This window comes from Aulonocara stuartgranti, assembly GCF_965226115.1.
Source record: "Aulonocara stuartgranti genome assembly, chromosome: 7".
In the NCBI taxonomy this organism is placed as follows: Eukaryota; Metazoa; Chordata; class Actinopteri; order Cichliformes; family Cichlidae; genus Aulonocara; species Aulonocara stuartgranti.
The window spans coordinates 4,078,655-4,097,495 of NC_138945.1; the positions used below are offsets into that span (position 1 = coordinate 4,078,655).

Below are 18,841 nucleotides of genomic sequence, written 5' to 3' on the forward strand. Positions count from 1 at the left end.
CATACAGGGCTGGACTGGGACAGAAAATTGGCCCGGGCATTTTGACTAGAGACCGGCCCGCCATTATTAGAAAAATCATAAAGCCTTTGAATGAAAACAAACACTGTTGTGACAGTGATGTTCACTGTTTTGATGGTATATATGCATCAATCTATCAATCGTTTGTAAGATTCAGATAATTATTTTTTAAAAGTGAGACATTTTAAATGAGAATAAGAAAGAAAAGTATGTCTTTGTGCCCACCTCTCCCTGTTAATGCCCTACCTGGCCCCCTGGCAACACTTTGCTAGATCCGCCCCTGCACAGTTACCAGCTGTCAGCTACTTAGAAAAGGATCCTGGTGTTATTTGTCTCTCAGAAACAGTTGATAACTTTCCTTCAACTCATTCATGTTAGGTATTTTAGCACCATGGGAGCATTTACTGGATATTGTTTTATAGTGACATTATGCAGGAAAACTCTGTCATTCAATAAGGCCCCTTTGTTTTAGTTATTTTTCTCTTTGACCCAAGAATTGATGTGTGAGAATCACAGGCTGGTACAAGGTTGAAATACCACAGAGATCACTCCCTCAGCTACATTAGTTTCTTAATCTTTTAGGAGACGCCTGTTGAAGGCCAAATGGTTTGTTTCAGATTTCACTAATGAAAGAACTCTTTGTTTTGTGCCTTGAAAATATGTCGCTGAGATAATCACAATTGTATCTGAACTGATAAACTACACAAAGGATGCTTCTTCACCCAAGGGCAGGAAGACGCTGCCTTATCTTGGTCTGTACTGGTTTAAACTGATAATCTGCTGTCTCATGAATTTTACCCTCTATATAAACTGTTGTACTTGTGAATAAAGTTGAGTCAATTTGGGAAGACAACCTGAAGCAGTCTCTGTTTTCTTGTTCTCCCAAGCTGCTCCCGAGCTCGTACTAACACGCTGAATGGCATGCTTGAATATTACTTGAGAATATATTTGACTGTGTTACAGACTAAGGTACATTCTCTGCTGATAGGTGAAGGTACATTCTCTGCTGATAGACGTCCACGCCTCGAAGGAAGTCGATCCACGGATTAGGCCTTGGAAACCGTTTCCTTCAATTCATGTCACCTAAAAGGTAAACCTGTTTCTCCATCACCTGCCCATCTCTGATGATTCAGTAAGGACATCTCCTGGTTTCATCTTCATGTTTCCCTCTCATCACATATTCAAACCGATATCATGACCAGCAGGTTTACAGCTGTGGCTCCAGCAAACATCAGCTGATACTAGAAATTAATATTAAATATATTCTAACAGCAGCTTATTAAACTTAAACGTGCTGCTGTTGTTTAGCGCGACATCTGCTGGTTTCCTCTTTCTGGCGCAAAGTGGTCGATAAACAAACAAGAGAGAAAAGCCGATCAGCTGATCATTGATCAGTTTTCATGATTGAAGTAGCAACAGGAGAGAGAGAGGGGAGAGAATGAGAGAAGAAGAGGCAGCTGTGCAGCAAAGACACAGAATAACACCAGCTTTGTGTCTTTTTCATTGTAGCTGAATTACGGGACAAACTGTTCCTTTTCAGCTCAATAGGAATGCATAATATTTTCTCTGAATACCAGACGATTCTGTTTTTTACAGGACGGTTGGAAACTCTAATAATTAACCTTATGAACAAAATAAAGTTCAACATCAGTAACATCATAGCAGCCACCCAGCTGTATAGAAACTCTGTCATGCTAGCTAGCACGCAGTACGGAAAAAGTCAGCATAATGAAAATAAACTCCACCTAAACTTGGTTCATATCTGACCCAGAGAGACTGCAGGTCATAACTTCTTACCTGAAGTTCAGTTCACACTTGGACCGGCGACTCTCCTCTTGCCTCCCCTTTCCCTCCTCCACTACTTGTGGCTAATCTGTGGAAGCTCCACGATAGTCGTGTGGTGACTATCGCGGTAATCCCAGTAACGACTAACGCGTTCCTAATTTTGGCATAACAACTAGTTACCGTGCTCGTTACCACAATAATAACGTAGTTACTGTAACACATTACTTAATAATGGTTAGTCCCAACACTGGTTATATGTAGCCAGTTTTTTACAGTTTGCAAGACTTTTGGTTCAAAACTGACAAATTATGTATATTGTCATAGTTTTGAAGTGGCCAGTTTTTTTTAAAAACAATAAAAAAAAAACAGAAAGAAAAATCCCTTAAAAGAGGAGCGTTTGTCGGAGTTTTTTTTTTTTTTCCCCCAACAAAAAGCTTTTAAGAAGATAAGATGTACGAGCAGTCCATGAAGGCAGCATCTAGCTGATTTGCTCAGCTGGCAGAAAAACTGAAAGTTTCTAGACTGAACCATCCCACAGTGACAGGCCACAGAGTTCTAGTCAGCACATTAATCTCATGTAGGAGGCTCTAACAACTGATCTGGTGGTCAGTCTCCATCGTCACGCTGAGAGACCAAATGTCAAAGAGCAGGGAAACAGTAGAAACTACCAACACCTATTCACAGGTCAATTTTACACTCAAAGTCTCACAATCTGAAACTAAATCTAGTTTCTGTTCAGCATCCATCTTTGATCCTCAGCATAAATCAGTCTAGATCATAATTTTAGCTGATCTGTTCTCTGATAATCCAATGGAGAAGAAATTTTTCTACAGCTGATAATCCCTTGAGATTATTTGGGGGGAAAAAAATAAAAATACTACATATGAACACACGTTAAAAAATAAATGAATTACACAGCAGTTTAAATCCAACATTTTGACTTTATTTAAAAATAACACATTTTTATTATTAACTTTTGAAGGCGTACACAAACAACTGGTGGCAAATATACATATATACAACTTCCTTTAAAAAGACAAAGAAAGTAAACTTTTAAACGACAGCAGATTACTTTGGCACTTTGTGATCCGTGTCAGAGGGCTAAATAAAATCTGACTCCGATAACGAGCCACAGAGATGGACAGAGTTTGACAGAAATGAAAACCTGAAATTTTTAAAAGGTGGACAAAAAAAAGAAAAGAAAAGGGGGGCTTATGTTGAATTTTTGGGGAAACTCTGAAAATCTGATAAATTTAGCATCAAGTGTTGGAAAGTCCTGCTTGAACTAACCGAACTCACTTTCATGACAAAGATAGACGAGTTTGGCCTACATTCATGTTTTCTTTCACACACAGACATTATTAATCTGATCTTTGGCTCCTGAAATCACACTCATATGGTGAACAGAAATGATCCGCCTGCGTAATTTGAATCACTTCAAAAAGAAGAAGCGATGAGTGTGAAACGCTTCCTCAGTCCGATCACTCGCGGTAACCTGTTCAGCGGTGTAAACGCACAGGTAAAAGTTTAGCAGCATTACATTTCCCACAGTTCCTCACAGATGGCGTCCTTTCCTCGTGGGACTGAGGTTTGTCTCTTGGTTTTCTGCTCTTGTCGCATTCACCCACTCCTCCCACTTCACTCCCACTTGTAGAGCTTCAGCATTTTCTCCGTAAGCGATGCCAAAAAGTGCTCGCCGTTCACAGAAAACGGGCTGATGTCCAGCACCGGGAGGTCGGCCGGAAGCTTCTGGCGCAGACCGCCGCTGCTGGCGTCCCACACCTGAGGAGGAAAAGGAGAACGAGATGACAAATCAGACAGAAGGAAACATTTAAGCTTCAAGCTTAATATTCAAGAAAAAAATAAGAATATTAATACAATTTTAAAATCTAAAGACAACATCAGAACACCTTTGACAAAGTCAAAACTGGAAACTGACTCATCAGAAATGATCATATATAAAGTTTAAAAAGAAACATTCAAGAAAAAAAATTAACTATCAAATAAGCAAGTCTCAGTAAGTGTGACTGTGAGTCATTAAGTAAATAATTAATTGTGTAAGTAGGTCAGTAACTAAATATGCAAGCACATAAGTAAGGTGTTAAGTGAGTGAGTGATTAGCTAAGGCCTCAGTGTCAGTCAGAGACGCTGTGGCAACCTCTGGCCTGTGGAGGTGAAATGGGATCTAAAGAAGGCGTTGCACCAAAAACCACCTTTGTGATTTCTTTAGTTCTTAGCAGGTTGTTGTGAACACCCACAGTTTGCACACCTTTACCAAGCAATTAAAATAACTGTGCTCAAAATACGAGCACAATTAAAAAGAATTTGGGCTAATATTTCATAAAAATAAAAATTTAATTTAAAAATTATTCAATCAAAAAAAAAAAATCTGGGTTAAAAGAGAATCACTGATTTTCCTTAATTTTTAAGGAATATTTAACCCTTTAAGACCTACCATAGAACCAAGTCCGCCAGAGCTTATATTATATTTTTACATGCTGTGGAGCCATTTTTGGGAGCATTTCAAGTTGCTATACAATCATTACATCCTAAATTTTAATAATATGTATGCATTAAGTGTATTACATAAATTGCAATAAAGTGCAATAAACTACAAAAAATTGAAAATCGTTTTTGCTTTTTTAACATATATTTCTAGTTAGAGAAATTTAAGAGGCTTAACCCTCAAAACTGTAAATACAAAAAAGTTGCACAAAATAGTTTCCCACCACAGGAAATTTATTTTAAGTGTCTTCATAGTTTTATTTTTGAAATACACCAATTTTTATATACTGCAGGAAAAACAAATATAAATATTATAATGCATATTTGCAAAAAAAAAAAACAGCATATGCATCAAAATAAACTATTTCCAGCAGTGCAATTTGAGTCCTAAGCATCCCAGAAACGACACAGAAAGTCATAAACTCAAACATAACTTTTAAAAACACCAGTGTAGGCTCACAAGGCCCTGATGGTAAAAAAACAAACAAAAAAAAAAAAACCACTACATTTCCGCGAAAATGACGTCACTTCCGGTTTCGGGCAGGTCATGGCGGACATGCAATAGTTCACGCTGACGTCTATTCTAACGTAGGAATACGTTCTTATGAACAGCTGATCCGATCAGCAAAGCATCTGGAATATTATGTTTTTGTTGCTGCAAGTGCTTTTTATGCAGTTTTTGCAAAGCTTTATGTGGAAGGAAATCGTGACCTAGGACAAGCTGATGGCATAAGATGTAAGTACAACTCCTCCGGTTTCATATGCAAAAAAAAAAATGATTGCGCTAGCTTACGCGGTTGCAGAGCTACCAGGATTTAAAAATAGTTACGTAAAACGGAGCGTGCTGCTCCGACCGGCTTTAAAGGGTTAAAGAACATAAACTCTCGGACACTTGATGTTACTAAATATTACAAAATGTAATTGGGAATTGAATAATTATTACATTTAATAAATAAAACCATTTAATATATTTCTTTAATTTAATACATTTATTTATTTTAATACATCATTTAATACATGTAATTATTAAATTATATTTAAAATAATTGAAATTACACAAAAAAAACCAACAAAAATGATATGGTATTTATATTTATACATTTCAATTAATTTAGAATGCAAAAATAATTTAACGAAGCAAACCACAAATATTTTATATAAAACAAATATGAATAAAAAATACTAAATTCATTAAAATAAAAGCTGATCATTTATCAAAATATAAAATAATAATTTGCTCTTTCAAATAACAGACAAATGTAAAAGGACTGACCATAGTGGAGTTGGAGGCCTCGTCCCCGGCGCAGACCAGCGTCCCGCCTCCGTCCGGACTCCTGAAGACGGCGTTCTTGGTGAGCAGTTTGCAGGACGAGCCGGCATTGAACGTCTGCACCGGCTCGCAGGAACAGCTGGGCAGCTCACTCGACTCCTGCTGAGGGGTTCGAGTCAGCGCCATGAGGACACAGCGCAGAGACGGATTGGAGCGTCCTGCAGGACAGACGATGGTTACTCAAAAGGTGCCATGAGAGGGTGTAAAGTTTAGATCACGTGACACCGCCTCCATCTTTTACCTACATACGTGGTGTTCTATCAGGAACTGAGGGGTCAGGGTCTTACCGGGCCTATAGGTGACGAGACAGTGTCGACTCTCCGTCTCCACCTGGATGTCGGTGCAGCCAGAGGTCTCCAGGGGCAGGACGTGGGGCCTGTAGGTGGCCTCGTTCACCTGCTCCCAGAAACACCCGCCCTCCAGAGAGCCAGCAAGGAGCCCCCCACATGGGAACGAGCTGGACGCTGCCCTTGGGACGTAACACAGAGATGCCACCGGACATCTGGAAACATCACACACCCACAATTCAAAGTTTTTAAGTTGAGTGAATTTGTGAAACTGTGGTTTAATAAAACTTTTGGTCTTGCTCGCTCTGCCTTCGTATGTTTTTTGCGTACCTGGAGCGCAGCGGCACGAGCTCCTGCACGTGCGTGCTGGTGTCTCTCGTGTCGTAGATGAGCACAGAGCCGTTGCTCAGGCCGGCGTAGATGTAGTTACTGTTGTCCAAACACCAGCAGCAGCTCCACACTGGTTTACCCGCATTATAGGTCTGAACCACCGTGTTGGTCAGCAGGCTGGAACAAAACAACAACACATTAACTCACAGGCGCGCACGACTCAACCCTCTGTGAGGCTGGAGATGCTGACGTGCTCGTACCTGGTCAGTTTGATAGTGTTGTCCAATGCAGCAGACAGCAGCAGGCTGTCGTTCTGCCTGTTGAAGGACAGACCTCGGATCTGTTTGCTGTGGATGGGAACGTACTGACTCGCCCTCATGTTCACCACACTGACCTTCTTTACCCCGCACCCTGAATGGAGGAAAAGAGGAAAAAGGGGAAGTTGAGTGATTCAAAACACACACACACACACACACACACACACACACACACACACACACACACACACACACACACACTAACTCGGGTGATCTATTAGTGGAACTTCTCTCATTATGTGTGCATGTCTAACGCGACTACTGCGGGGTGAAACTGTTCTTCGTGTCTGGTGTGATCGATAAAGAATCACACTTGTCAAGTGGAAAGAAGGATGTCTCACCGGGCACCAGCGTGGTGTGAGGCGACGGCTGAGAGGCCAGCAGGCAGCTCAAAGGTTCACAGTACGATAAAACCCTGCAGCCTCCGGCCTGAGACACCAGCACCGCTTTGGAGAAGCTGTACTGAGCTGACCTGGAGCCGTCCGCCCTCTGAGACAGGCTCAGGACATGGGAGGAGGACGAGGACGTGGAAGAAAAGAGGTTCCTGCTCGTCTCGGTTATGAGGGCTCTCAGCTCCTGTACGAGGGAGAGAAGGCAGATTATTAGCATCACATTCTTCACTAAATTAAAGCAGAGGGAGACTTACGCACTTTGATTGTGTTTAAACAAAAACACATGAAATACCTGCAGCTCCTGCTGTGCTTGTCCGTATTTGTTGGTGACGACCTGCAGTTTGATTTTGTACTGAGCCGACTCCAGTTCAGCCTTCCTCCTCAGCGACTGCTCCTGCTCCAGAGACCTACAAACACGTTGTTGGGAATCAGTCATGGGACTAACAACCCACAGACTAAATCCACCTAACATGTCACTATATTGTTACTGATCCTGATCTACTGAAATCTAACAAGAACAGCACAAACAAGGACAGCTGAAGCTGGCTTTAGACAATTATTCATAATTTTTGCCATTTTGACAGCAGGCCTGTGAATGCAGACTGGGAAAAAGTGTGCAAGAAAAAACTGAAAGATTCATTCTTTTGCTTTGTCATCGTGACCTAAGTTTCATTTTCAGGCTTGTCAAACAGGCAACTGTGAGCTGGCTGCAGGTTCTGTGATCCGTCACTGTAATTAGATTTTTTTTAACATGATGGTAAAGCAACTTTTCTGCTGATGCCATTAAGAATCCAGTACACCCTCTGCACTGTTCGCTTTGCATGCCACCGCAACATCATCTTAGTCGCTTGTTTATGCTAGCTGCTAACCTGCAGGTAGGCACTGCAGTGTTCTCCTGAACAACAGGTGTGGCCACTACAGCGCTGATACAGGAAGAGAAGAAGTCAAAATCCGAGTGTTTTCCACAAATTCTCATGTTTTTCAAACTGTTGCAACATCTCTCAATGAACAATCTGTGACTTAATCGAGAGGTGGTCTTACAGCCGAAGTGAAACCATAACAGTGACAGACGTGACATTGTGTTCAGCATCCCAGTTTTGTGGGGGTCGGGTGGAGGAATGACCCAATAAGATAATAACAATAATAATAATAGTGTATACTTTATTGATCCCGTGGGGAAATTACTTTCTCTGCATTTGACCCAGTCACTCAGTGAAGCAGTGGGCAGCCACTAAGCAGGCGCCCGGGGAGCAGTGTGTAGGGATGGTACCGTGCTCAGGGGTACCTCAGAGTAGCTCAGTGGATTTGAACCCCCAACCTTCCGATCATGGGGCGACCACTCTACCTAGAGATCTTTTAGAGTCCCTGTTTGCAGATTACAGATTCTTTCATTTGATCTATCAGTGTCCAATGTAAGACATTATCCTTTTAAATATTAATACATATAGAATTTACTTGCACCTGCAGGTATGGAGTGAGACAGCTGTTGTCAATTTCAAGTGATGATTCTTTAATGGTTTATCTTTCATTTCTTAAGCAAATATTTAACAGTTTATAAACAGAGTTCACTCAGGATTCGTCCCGCTGGAGGAGAGCAGCGTTCCTCGTTAGCACAGCTAAACGGATATGGTGCAGAGAGCAGAGAAGGCGATCACTCACTTCTTTAAGCTCTCTTGCTCCGTGTTGTCAAGCGCTCTCAGTTTTGGAGCATACAGGAGCACGATGTCGGAACGCTTTGCTTTCTTGTTGCACTAAAATCACAAAAAAAAAAAGAAAAGAAAAACAACCCCCAAATATATTTTAACCTTCAATCTTCCACCGGTGGTCGATGGGATTTTTCTTCCTTCTCACCTGCGGACATTTAGCAGAAGGGCTCTGAGCTTTCAGCCAGCGCTGGATACAGGTGTAACCGAAGAGGTGACCACACCGCAGAGCGGCGAGTCTGTGCTCGCCGGCCGTCGTCCACGCTTCGAAGCAGATGGTGCAGGTGTCACCTTCATTCTCGTCACTGGGAGACAGAACTGCTGAGGACACCTGGAAGCAGGGAGGATCAACAGTTAATGATCGTTTTTGTAAATATCCTAAAAAAACCAAAAACAAACAAACAAACTGGGGACAGCGTTTTATCAGTGAATGCGAGTTCTTTTTAGCCTGTCGATGTGTTTCAAAGGCTCAAAGTAAGGTTACACTGACTTGTTGCACCACCTTGTTGTGGAAAGTGGCATTACAGAAACGCATCAGCACCCACGTGAGGCTTGAGTTGATATATTTTCCACATAATGCATAAATAGTTTTGACATAAATTCTTGACATTATGTCTTCCTTTAATTAATTAATTATTAATATTTAAGCAGAAGTTGGATTTGTAAGACTTTACTGTTGTGGAAGGAAATTTAACACCAACTGCACACTTATCAAAGAACGCATCAGTGACTTGGTGTTGTACGGAGCTGGTCTTCTCCGAGGACAATTTCCAGTCAAGGAATACTGTACAAGACTACACTTGTTACAAAATGATGATGGTAAACATATTTTTCTTGTTTTGTTTTTGATGCAATAAAGAAACCCTGGTTTTTGTGGGTGCTAGAATGAAGACAGTGAGACCACTTTGGAAAACAGCTAAAAGACACAATTTAGCGTAATCCATCCGTGTCATGGTGGTTATAGGTCACTGCAGATGATAACTACAAGTTCACAGAGCTTGTGAACCCAATTAAGAGAGGATGAAGCGAGGGCTGGTACCCCATGGTCGGTGACCAGACCAGGCCCCTCCACCAACTGAGGACCAACTCACTCTGTGTGTGGTAAAGCCAAGCACACTTTAAGAAGACACCAAACATCACAGCAAACATAAGGAAAGCGACTTTTCTTCAGCAGTAACTGCATACTAATGCTGAGATTTTTCTTTTTTTACAACCAAAGAATTTTTTAATAAAGTTATCCTAAAAACAATTTTAAAATATATAAAAAAAATAGTTTTACATGTGTAAAAAGCACAAGAAAGCACAAAAGAAAAATGTCTGAAAGCTACCTGAACACCCTGGACTTGAGCTTCTGCCCTCTCGGCTTCTGCCGTGCCACTGGAGTCTGAACGGAGATAAAAATCATCGTGGACACTCATTGGTTACCTTCATGTATCATAAGCCCAGCTGCAGCTTTATGATAAAGCTTTAATCAGGGTGATTTCTTGAAATGGATTCAGCTGAAACTCACTGGTCGTAGCGGCTTCCTGTGGTTGAGCAGGTTGGACAGTGACGCTGAGGTCAGACCCAGCAGGTGGCACAGGGTCGATGGGCTCTGCAGCAGCAGCCGTGCTCTCTTCTTCACCCTCTGCCTCATCCTCAGACTCACTTATCTCAGTGGCGCTGCCCGACTCTGGCTCTGCTGTGCTGGCAGCCGGCGCTCGCAGCAGGAAGTCTGGAAAGCCTCTAGAAGGCGCTGCAGTCTGGCTCGGATAGTGCACTCTGAGGCCCTGCCTGCACCACAAACACAGGTTTATCACCTTGATGAAGCACACAAAGCACATGTGATGTTTCTTCTGTGCTGTCCAGCTTACCTGACTCTCCTTCGTATTGGCGGCGTAGATGTAGCCCCGCCCACCGCCCTCTGACTAAACGCCCAAGTGGCAGGAAGCCTTGGAGGAGTATAAGCTGCTGCCTGTCCCTCGGCGCTGCCATCATCATCATCGTCATCTACTTCAGTGCTGCTGCCAGAGTCGGACATGACGAGAGCAGCGTTGGCATTCTCAGCATCGCCTGCAGGAGCTGCAACGCCACCCTCTGGCTGCCCAATCCCCTGCAGCTCCACAGGAGAGTCTACCTCCATGGCCTCCATCTGCAGGGTAGCATTATGTGTATCAAAAAGCCAAAAAAACAAGACAGGAAACTACATTATTTTCTGTTCAGCAACTACATGCAGACTAATCGTGGCTGATGTGTAAACTCGTCCAAACAGCTAAGTGTAGGGTAAACGGTATACAGTAGAAACTATATGAATTTGGCCAATGGTAGAGATTTTTACTGTATCGCTGTACCGCGATAGCTCATGTTGATGCGCCTGTTTTGGTTGAAAGCATCGCAGTGGCTGCAAGCTATCATGGAGCTTACAGGTGGGGTGGAGGAGTTGGTGCGCATAAAGAAGACCGGTGCAACGTTGGTCACATGGACCTGGTTTGGGTTTAAGCAGTCAGAGGTTGAGCAGAAAAATATCATTTGCAAATTATGCCGGGCGACAGTAATAGCGAAGAAAGGGAATACAAGTCATTTGTTTTATCACCTCAAAACTAAGCACGTTTTGGAATATGAGGAAAGCCAAAAACTGCGCCTTCCACAAACTTTCAGTTTTTCGATGTTCATGCCTTTTTAATTTCTCATTTATTAAAATTATAAATATATATTTTAACTCAAAAGTACAGTTTTTAAATTTAATGTTGCTGAAACAACAAAAGAATTAAAAATAAATAAATCTATCTGATCGAGATAGATTTATCTCATCTTTGGAAAAGAGAGTTTATTACAGAGAAATGTCTCTTTCCAAAATAAAAGCTACACTATACGCTTCTTCTGGGCTATATTCTCAGCAGCATATTAAACATATCAGGTCCCCATAAGGAGAATCCTGTGCTAACGGCTGTCTAAATGACTCGGGTAAAGTTTGTAGCATGTGTGCTTGTTGTTTTTGTCTGCTTGTCTTTGCACTAGGATGATGTCGGAGTAAATGTGCAGTCATATTCGTTGTGCTGTCAACGTTAATCTCGTTAAAATGACATTAACGCCATAACGCCGCAAAACTCCGTTAACGAGTTACCGCGGATCGCCCCATGCATGGGGCTGGACGGCGTCAACACGTTAACAAGCAAACTGCGCTAATGTACTAGTTCCCACCAATTGAGCATTGCATGGCACATCCGGCATACTGTTTTACTTTTGTCCATGACGTGCTTACCTTCAGGGTCATGCTTCACATAAAGACCAAGATAGTTCCAAACGCCAGATCTGAATGAGGGTGGGGGAGGTTCAATTTCGGGTAGCATTGAGGCAGTTGCCATGTTGCAACGAGCTTAGCTTCTGTCTTGCTAGCTTGCGCTGCGCTCAGTGGATCTGCACTCGACAGTGCAGCCTAGGTGGAGTAGTCAAACGCAGATCCACTGAGCACTCAACAGAGACAGCATCATCAGAAGAAAAGTTGATAAAATAAATAAAAACTTTTGTATTGTTCGATACATATGCGTACCGAACCGAAAGCACTGTATCGAACGGTTCAATATCGATACGAGTATCGTTGCACCCCTAATATATATCAGCCCTAGTTTGCGCTGTGTGGCTCATTAAACCCACCGGCTTTAAACAATAATCCTTATTTCCCTTCTGCTATAGAAGTTTCCACTGGGTGATCCCTGCAAACTTTATTCTTTATAAAACCCTAAAAAGCCAAATTCCACAACAAAACCTTTCACATGTTTAATCTGACTCATCCCTGCACACTGGACAGTAAACAAGCAAATCTCTAGTGCCTCTCGTGCACCTGACCAGGTTGTCCATTGGAAACAGATCACAGCTCGGTTCTCCTCACCCTCAGGTACGTCCAGCTAGTCAAGAGGTACGGTGGCCCCTAGAGACAAAGCACGTACAAACTCCAAAACAAAGCGGAAGTGCTCCAGGACGCTAGGGGCAGTGTTGAGCTTCTCTCTGAGCAAAGCACACTGACTGTTAGCTAACGTCAGATTTGACTCCACCATAAACCAAGTGTTCATAGTAATTAAAAACATATCAAACAAACAACAGTTTGCACATTACCTTTCTTATAAAGCGTGGTTGTTCTATTCTTGCAGGTGTTTTCTGCCGGTATCCAACTCCAAGCGTTTGCAACAAACTTGCACTTTATTTTACAAATCGAGCTCAACACTGTCCCTAGCGTTCTGGAGCACTTCCGTTGTGTTTTGGAGTTTGCACGTGCTTTTTGGAGTTTGTATGTGCTTTGTCTATGGGGGCCACCTTAAAGAGGCACAGAAAAAGAAGGAAAGAATTAATAAAAAAAAAAAAAAACCAAAAAAAAAAAAAAAAAAAACACAGAGGCTGCCTGCGATAACTTGGAATGAGGAGATCTCAACTACAGAGACTGTCAAGTTTTATCCAAACAAGGAAGGGGGGGGTAACAAATGTCCTGCTTAAAACAAAGAATATAGCCTTCAGCAGGGAGAACGTATGAACAAGTCAAAGGGAAGTGAAAACAAATGCATGCCAACAGAAACTACAGAAAGAATATGGAGTGGAAGCAGCACATCATGAGTGAAGTCTGGAGTGGAGAGGCTACCCAGTAGTAGTGGTGTGAGCCAAACCAAATCTGTGAACCAATTCTGCTCTTTAACAGCTTAAAACCTGTGGCTGCAGCTCCCTCCTTCCCCACACTGAGCCTTCCTCCCATACACCTTCAACCCTCCCCCATTTTTGCCCCTCCTCACAGGCTCACTGTGTTTTCCGAATTTTACAACTCCTCCCCCCATCTGTCACCACACTGCTGACCAGATGCAGAGTCAGATGGGGCCAGTAGTCCTCAGAGCTTGCGCTACCCAGTTATGTGGTTCCATTGCATCTTTAGGACAAGCCCGAATATGGAAAAGGTCCCCATGCAGTGGAAGAGGTCACAGAGGTCACATACCTTGTGGCTTTGCCCAAGACAGACCTGTGGCACTATCAGCACAAATCAGCTCAGGTCCATGATCAGCCCGTTTATGACCCCCTTCAGCCAGTCTCTACCTGCTCAACTATCTCTACACCCACCTGGACAAGCTAACAAGCACAGTTCAAGAAAAAAAAAGTTTGTTTTTTTAAATAATATTTTTTAACTTCTCCAGTGACTTTAACACCATCTGTCCAACTCTACTAGGCGATAAGCTTAGATGAGGGAGGTGGACACATACAGTATGTGAGAGACAGTGTGGTCAGCAATAGAGCAGGGTGATATGGCCAAAAATATTTATCACGATATATATTTGAAAATTTGCGATAACGATATAACCGACGATATAATTGATGCGAGACAAAATACAACTCCACAACATTACTAGCGCAAAAAGACAACCTTCCATTTATTTTCACTTAAACAAGAAGCTGGTTTTTATGTACATTAAAGCTTTATAAAAATGTAACAGTGCAAATGCAAATTCCTTGCTGAAAGTTTAACCAAAAGGCATTTCCAGTAGAAATGGGCTGACATATCCTGAGCATAACCATGTATAATATCCACTGAAGTTAAAAAGAGGTGCTTTGCAACATTAAACTGCAGTGTGCAGTACGCATTTTTCGGACCATAAGGTGCACGGGATTATAAGGCACATTAAGCGAAACAAAGCAGTCAGATAAATCAAACTTTATTAAACTCATTCTTCTTGCTTCCTCCACTTCTGTACCATTGATTCATTAATGTTGAATTCTCTGGCAGCTGCTCTATTCCCATGTTGTTGCAGTATATTAATGACTAACCTCATATTGTGGATGGATTATCTCAGTTGTTCTCCTGACTGAAGTTTGGTCCGTTTACAGCATCCTGCCATGCGATTGCATTTGTCTCTAACCATGAAGAACCTTCACGTTAACTTTTATAAGTGGAAAAGTGTTAGTGTTCGTCCTCCAGCTTCACTGTTTATGTTATGCTAACATAGCTGTGTCGCTAGCGATCACGTAGCACATCATTATATACCAGCTAGCCCAACTTCAGTAACCCTACAAACGTCACTGCTGTTTAGTTTCCTGTCTTCATTTATGTTGGAAGTGATAGCAGAGCTGTACGTTTGATTTTTTTCAGAAATCTCTCAGTCAGAACATGCAATATCATGCTTAGGTAACTAGCGAAACTAGCGAGCTAACTTCCGCTAGCTTCCTGCTAACTTCTAACTCCGTTAAATGTAATAACTTTTGTTTTCATGGATGCCTGGAAGTTAAACTTTATAGTTACACCTGGTAAAGCAGCAATGCTGATCGTTTTATTAAAGATGAAAGAATTTAGACAGTTTTTAACTCTAAGTGATGCTGCAGTGTTGTTTGACCTGAAGTATACGGAGTTTAGGACCCAGATTACTCCCAGATTTAAGAGCATCTTAGTCCGACAAATATGACAATAACGACGGCCGCTTGCATGTTCTGCAAAAAAAGGTGCTTTGTCATGTATCTGACGGACAAACACCAAACCAGTTCCACATCACGGAAGTTGCACCATTTTTACAAACCAATTCTGGTTCATCTGTTTCACTCAACAATCGGCCATGTGCGTATGAAAACAAAGGCACTGCGCATGCGCGTTTTACTCCCATTATATCGCGATATTTCATTTTCCTATCGTTGCCTAACATTATACCGGTATTACCGTGAACGGTATAATATGGCCCAGCCCTAGTCAGCAACCCTGGTCCCTGCAGGGACCAGCGCCTCTCCACCACAGACTTCAGCTACTGCACAGAGACCTGCCACCTTCAGAAATTGTCTGATTATTCTGCAGCAGTGGGATGTAACAGAAAGAGTGATGAGGAAGACTACAAGACTGTGGTGGGAAACTTAGGTAACGCAAAAAGATCTATCTGCATCCTAACCTGGCAAAAACTTAAAGTCGGTTGTGGACATGAGGAGGATTGGAACAACGCGTTAGGTCTGATTTTAAAAGCATCACTAAGCTAAAATATGGATAACCTACAGTTAAAGCAGTCATTATCAACAAACAGCTGAAAAACCATTCCTGAAAAGTCTCTACCATGTCGTTCCAGCGGATACTCTTCGCTGCGCTCCCCGGGAGACGCAGGCGCCTTCTTCGGTTGAGCCCCGAACTAAAGCCCGAGGTCATAGAGGCCTCGGAGCAAGAAAACCGCCAACAGTCACTGCTATTCAAACTCCACTCAGCTTCACCTTGACTGTTACTTATCGGCACAAGAGCAACGTTTTACAATCTGGAGAGAACACCTGTTGTTTTCTGTGATTTCCGTTTTACCTCCAGATAACCACGGAGCTAAAGTTAGCTAGCATTGGAGTGGAGCGATTCAGTAAAAACGCTTTAATGTAAATTTACTCTTATGCTTAGTGCTTAAACATATTGGCGTATTACCAAAGGTAATGGTAACCATTGTACGTACACAAAAAAGAAAAGTAAACGTTAGTAGGCTCGTTATTAGCGCTGTTAGCCAGCTTGGCTGTGCTGTGCTCGGGTAGTCGTCGCGGCGCGGTTAGGATCGAACCCTACCTACCTGTGAGGGTTTAACAGCTGCCGATCCCGGTCTCAACTTCCACAGTAGTTAGCAACATGGCAGAAGCAAGTCGAAGAAGCAAATCTAGAGGGTCCAGCTGCTGTGTTGACGAGTTACTACTTCTTCTCACAGCGGTTAATGCAGTCAGGCAGACCCGCCTTCAGAGCTCGAATCTCCCGGCGCCAGTCCGCTCCGCCCGCTCCAGCCTGCCGCGACGTCACTGCCGAAGATCGTTTGTAAATAAGACGATTATCTTCCGGTCAACAGAGGATCGTCGATGTGTGATTTCAGAGTATCAAATTTTATCCTTCTGACCTGAAATTGTTTTCCAAATTTAAATGAAAATAGAAAATAAAAAAGCAAAAGATAACGAAACGCTGTATTATATTATTATGTGGAAAAATTTTGCATTTAAAAGTAGTAATAGGAAAGTTTCGGCTTCTTCACCTGCACACGTGCGTCAGCGTGTGGAATCAGCGATTCAGTGGTTATACTAATGTAGTAAGAAAAGCAAAATGAAAATATAAAACGAAGATCGTTTCTAACTTATTTATAAAAAAATAATAAAGTATGGATTTGAACATTCCATGTTCAATGTTCAGAATGCTCAAAGTGGATGACTAAAGGCATTTCTCTCAGTCAGTCTCCTGCTGGTGTTCAGGAAAAAAAGCACCTAATACATAGTTTCACCTCTCATCCCAGAAGCTTCTTCAGTTCTAAGGTCAAATGGTGGAGAGAGACATGGACCCCCTGATGGTCTGTTTACCTAATCACATGAGCCAAGGTGTGAAAATGTGTGTAGGTCACAATCAGCCAAGGTTTTGGGGGAAACCTTCTGTGTGACCTAGATCCACCCGATCATGTGATTTCCTGAGGTCAAAAGGCTCAGAATGTGAGTGGCACCTGGGAAGGCATCTCAAAACTGGATTGTAGATGGCAGACAGTTGGTGTGGTAAACCACCATCTCTGTCCAAAGATTGTGTTCACAGTGGACATAGATGGCTTCTTTCACTCCTCTTTCATACCATCTGTCTTCTTTGTCCAAATAGGAGTCCCCAATCCCAGTCTACAAGGGCCAGTGTCCCTGCAGGTTTTAGATGTGTCCCACCACAGCTGATTTAAATGGATAAATTACCTTCTCAACATGTCTTGCAGTTCTCCAGAGGCCTGGTAATGAGCTAATCATGTGATTCAGGTGTATTGACCCAGGGTGAGAGCTAAAACCTGCAGGGACATCGGCCCTCGTGGACTGGGATTGGGGACCCCTGCTCTACAACGTGGTCTCTGCAGATAACCACACATCTTAAAACATCTTTATCTTATCTTATGTGTGTAATGAAACTGCATTAAAGGACTCCATTCAAAAGCTCTGCTCATCAAGGTCCTTAGTATTCATTGTTTTTGTCTGTTACATCGGTAAGACAAAGAATGTTTTCAACCCCCATTATGTGAATCAAGCTGAACCTGTTGTTTACTACAAGCCACACCTCAGTGTGGGGGAAACCCTGGTCCCATTTTTCAGCAAGCAGCCCAGGTCTTTTATAAATATATTTATAAAAACATACTATAACTATAAACTTTAACAATACTCTTGAAAGGGTAGGGCAAAATGCAACTCCATAAAATCAGAACATAATGTCTTTGAAACACAGATGACAATAAGATAAACAATCATCTCGCTGTATTACTACAGTATCGGCAGCAGGGGAGTGTGTGAAGGAATATTTTCAAATATCTCGGTGACTCAAAAGCCCCGAGGCAACACAGGGTTTTAATTCTCATTTGTTTTTACATCAACAAGAAAAAGAATGTGAAGTTTTCACCCCTATTCTGTGAATTAGAGGAACCTCCCTGGATCCTTACAGTTTAAACAGATCTTTCAGGATGTAAGTCATGACTCAGAAGTCAACAAACAAGGAGTGTGTATTTTTCATGTATCTTCCTTAATTTTCATGTCTTTCCGTAAAGGAAATCATGTCACACACCGAAAAACTTTTGGTCTTTGCAAACAATAGCCCATGTTAGAGAGTGTTCAAAGAGCCAGGAAAGTCATTTTTAAGTTGATGGTATGTGAAACAGAGTCAAATTGTCAAAAAACGGATTAAAAGCATACCACTACTCAGATTTTGAATAAATCCGTGACTTGTTTTGTTTTTGTCTTTTTGGTAGTTATGTTTGGTGCCCGGTACAGCTTTAATAAAAGTATCCATAAGAACATTTTATTCTGCATATGCATACAAATCATTTTTACCAGCCATGAGTAAAATTCATATTTATGTACAATTCAAAGAATCCATTATTAAATGAAACTACATATTCCTCATACACTCAAGTGATATAAAACCTGATGATGACTAGATAGATCTACATTTCTGAAAAGAAAAGAAAAACATCAGGTTGAGTGCAAGATTCTCTGGAGGAAAAAAAAAAAGAAGTAATGTCTTCTGTACCAATGTCTGAGAGCCAGCGGATCTCGACTGGGTTGCCAAAACTCTGGACAAATAGCACTTAAAAAAGTCTGCAGTCCCTTGAATCTCCAGCCCCAGGAACCAACTTTTCAGCACCACGACGAGACAGACAGCCTGTTGCACACAGCAATTTTGGAGCTTATCAAACTCACCTCCGTTCTAAATGCAATTATCCAATGC

At 42.0% G+C, this 18,841-nt stretch overlaps 1 protein-coding gene across 4 annotated transcripts; it reads right to left on the minus strand.

The window, feature by feature from the left end:
- Positions 1–2,724: 2,724 nt before the first annotated feature.
- rfwd3 (ring finger and WD repeat domain 3) lies at positions 2,725–17,237 on the minus strand. 4 transcript variants are annotated; one of them, XM_082541942.1, is made up of 14 exons: positions 17,219–17,237; positions 16,194–16,413; positions 10,521–10,798; positions 10,178–10,440; positions 9,996–10,051; positions 8,816–8,998; positions 8,624–8,715; positions 7,257–7,371; positions 6,914–7,148; positions 6,516–6,666; positions 6,256–6,432; positions 5,926–6,140; positions 5,582–5,796; positions 2,725–3,585 (listed from the first exon to the last, which is right to left on the minus strand). In XM_082541942.1, exons 3-14 carry the CDS (start codon positions 10,796–10,798, stop codon positions 3,442–3,444), a joined length of 2,124 nt encoding a protein of 707 aa, XP_082398068.1. In that variant the 5' UTR covers positions 16,194–16,413; positions 17,219–17,237; the 3' UTR covers positions 2,725–3,441. The 4 variants fall into 4 exon arrangements, with proteins under 4 accessions (XP_082398068.1, XP_082398069.1, XP_082398067.1 ...); XM_082541943.1 differs by lacking the exon at positions 17,219–17,237 and adding an exon at positions 16,960–16,976; XM_082541941.1 differs by lacking the exon at positions 17,219–17,237 and adding an exon at positions 16,641–16,658.
- Positions 17,238–18,841: the final 1,604 nt, after the last annotated feature.

What these genes read in the sequence shown, in the direction of transcription:
- rfwd3 (XM_082541942.1), bottom strand. Translation starts at nt 10,798, where the DNA reads ATGGAGGCCATGGAGGTAGACTCTCCTGTGGAGCTGCAGGGGATTGGG. An exon ending in ACAGGAAGCCGCTACGACCA is followed by an intron (nt 10,052 to 10,177) that starts GTGAGTTTCAGC and finishes ATCTCCGTTCAG; the next exon opens with ACTCCAGTGGCACGGCAGAA. An exon ending in AAGCACAGCAGGAGCTGCAG is followed by an intron (nt 7,149 to 7,256) that starts GTATTTCATGTG and finishes TCCCTCGTACAG; the next exon opens with GAGCTGAGAGCCCTCATAAC.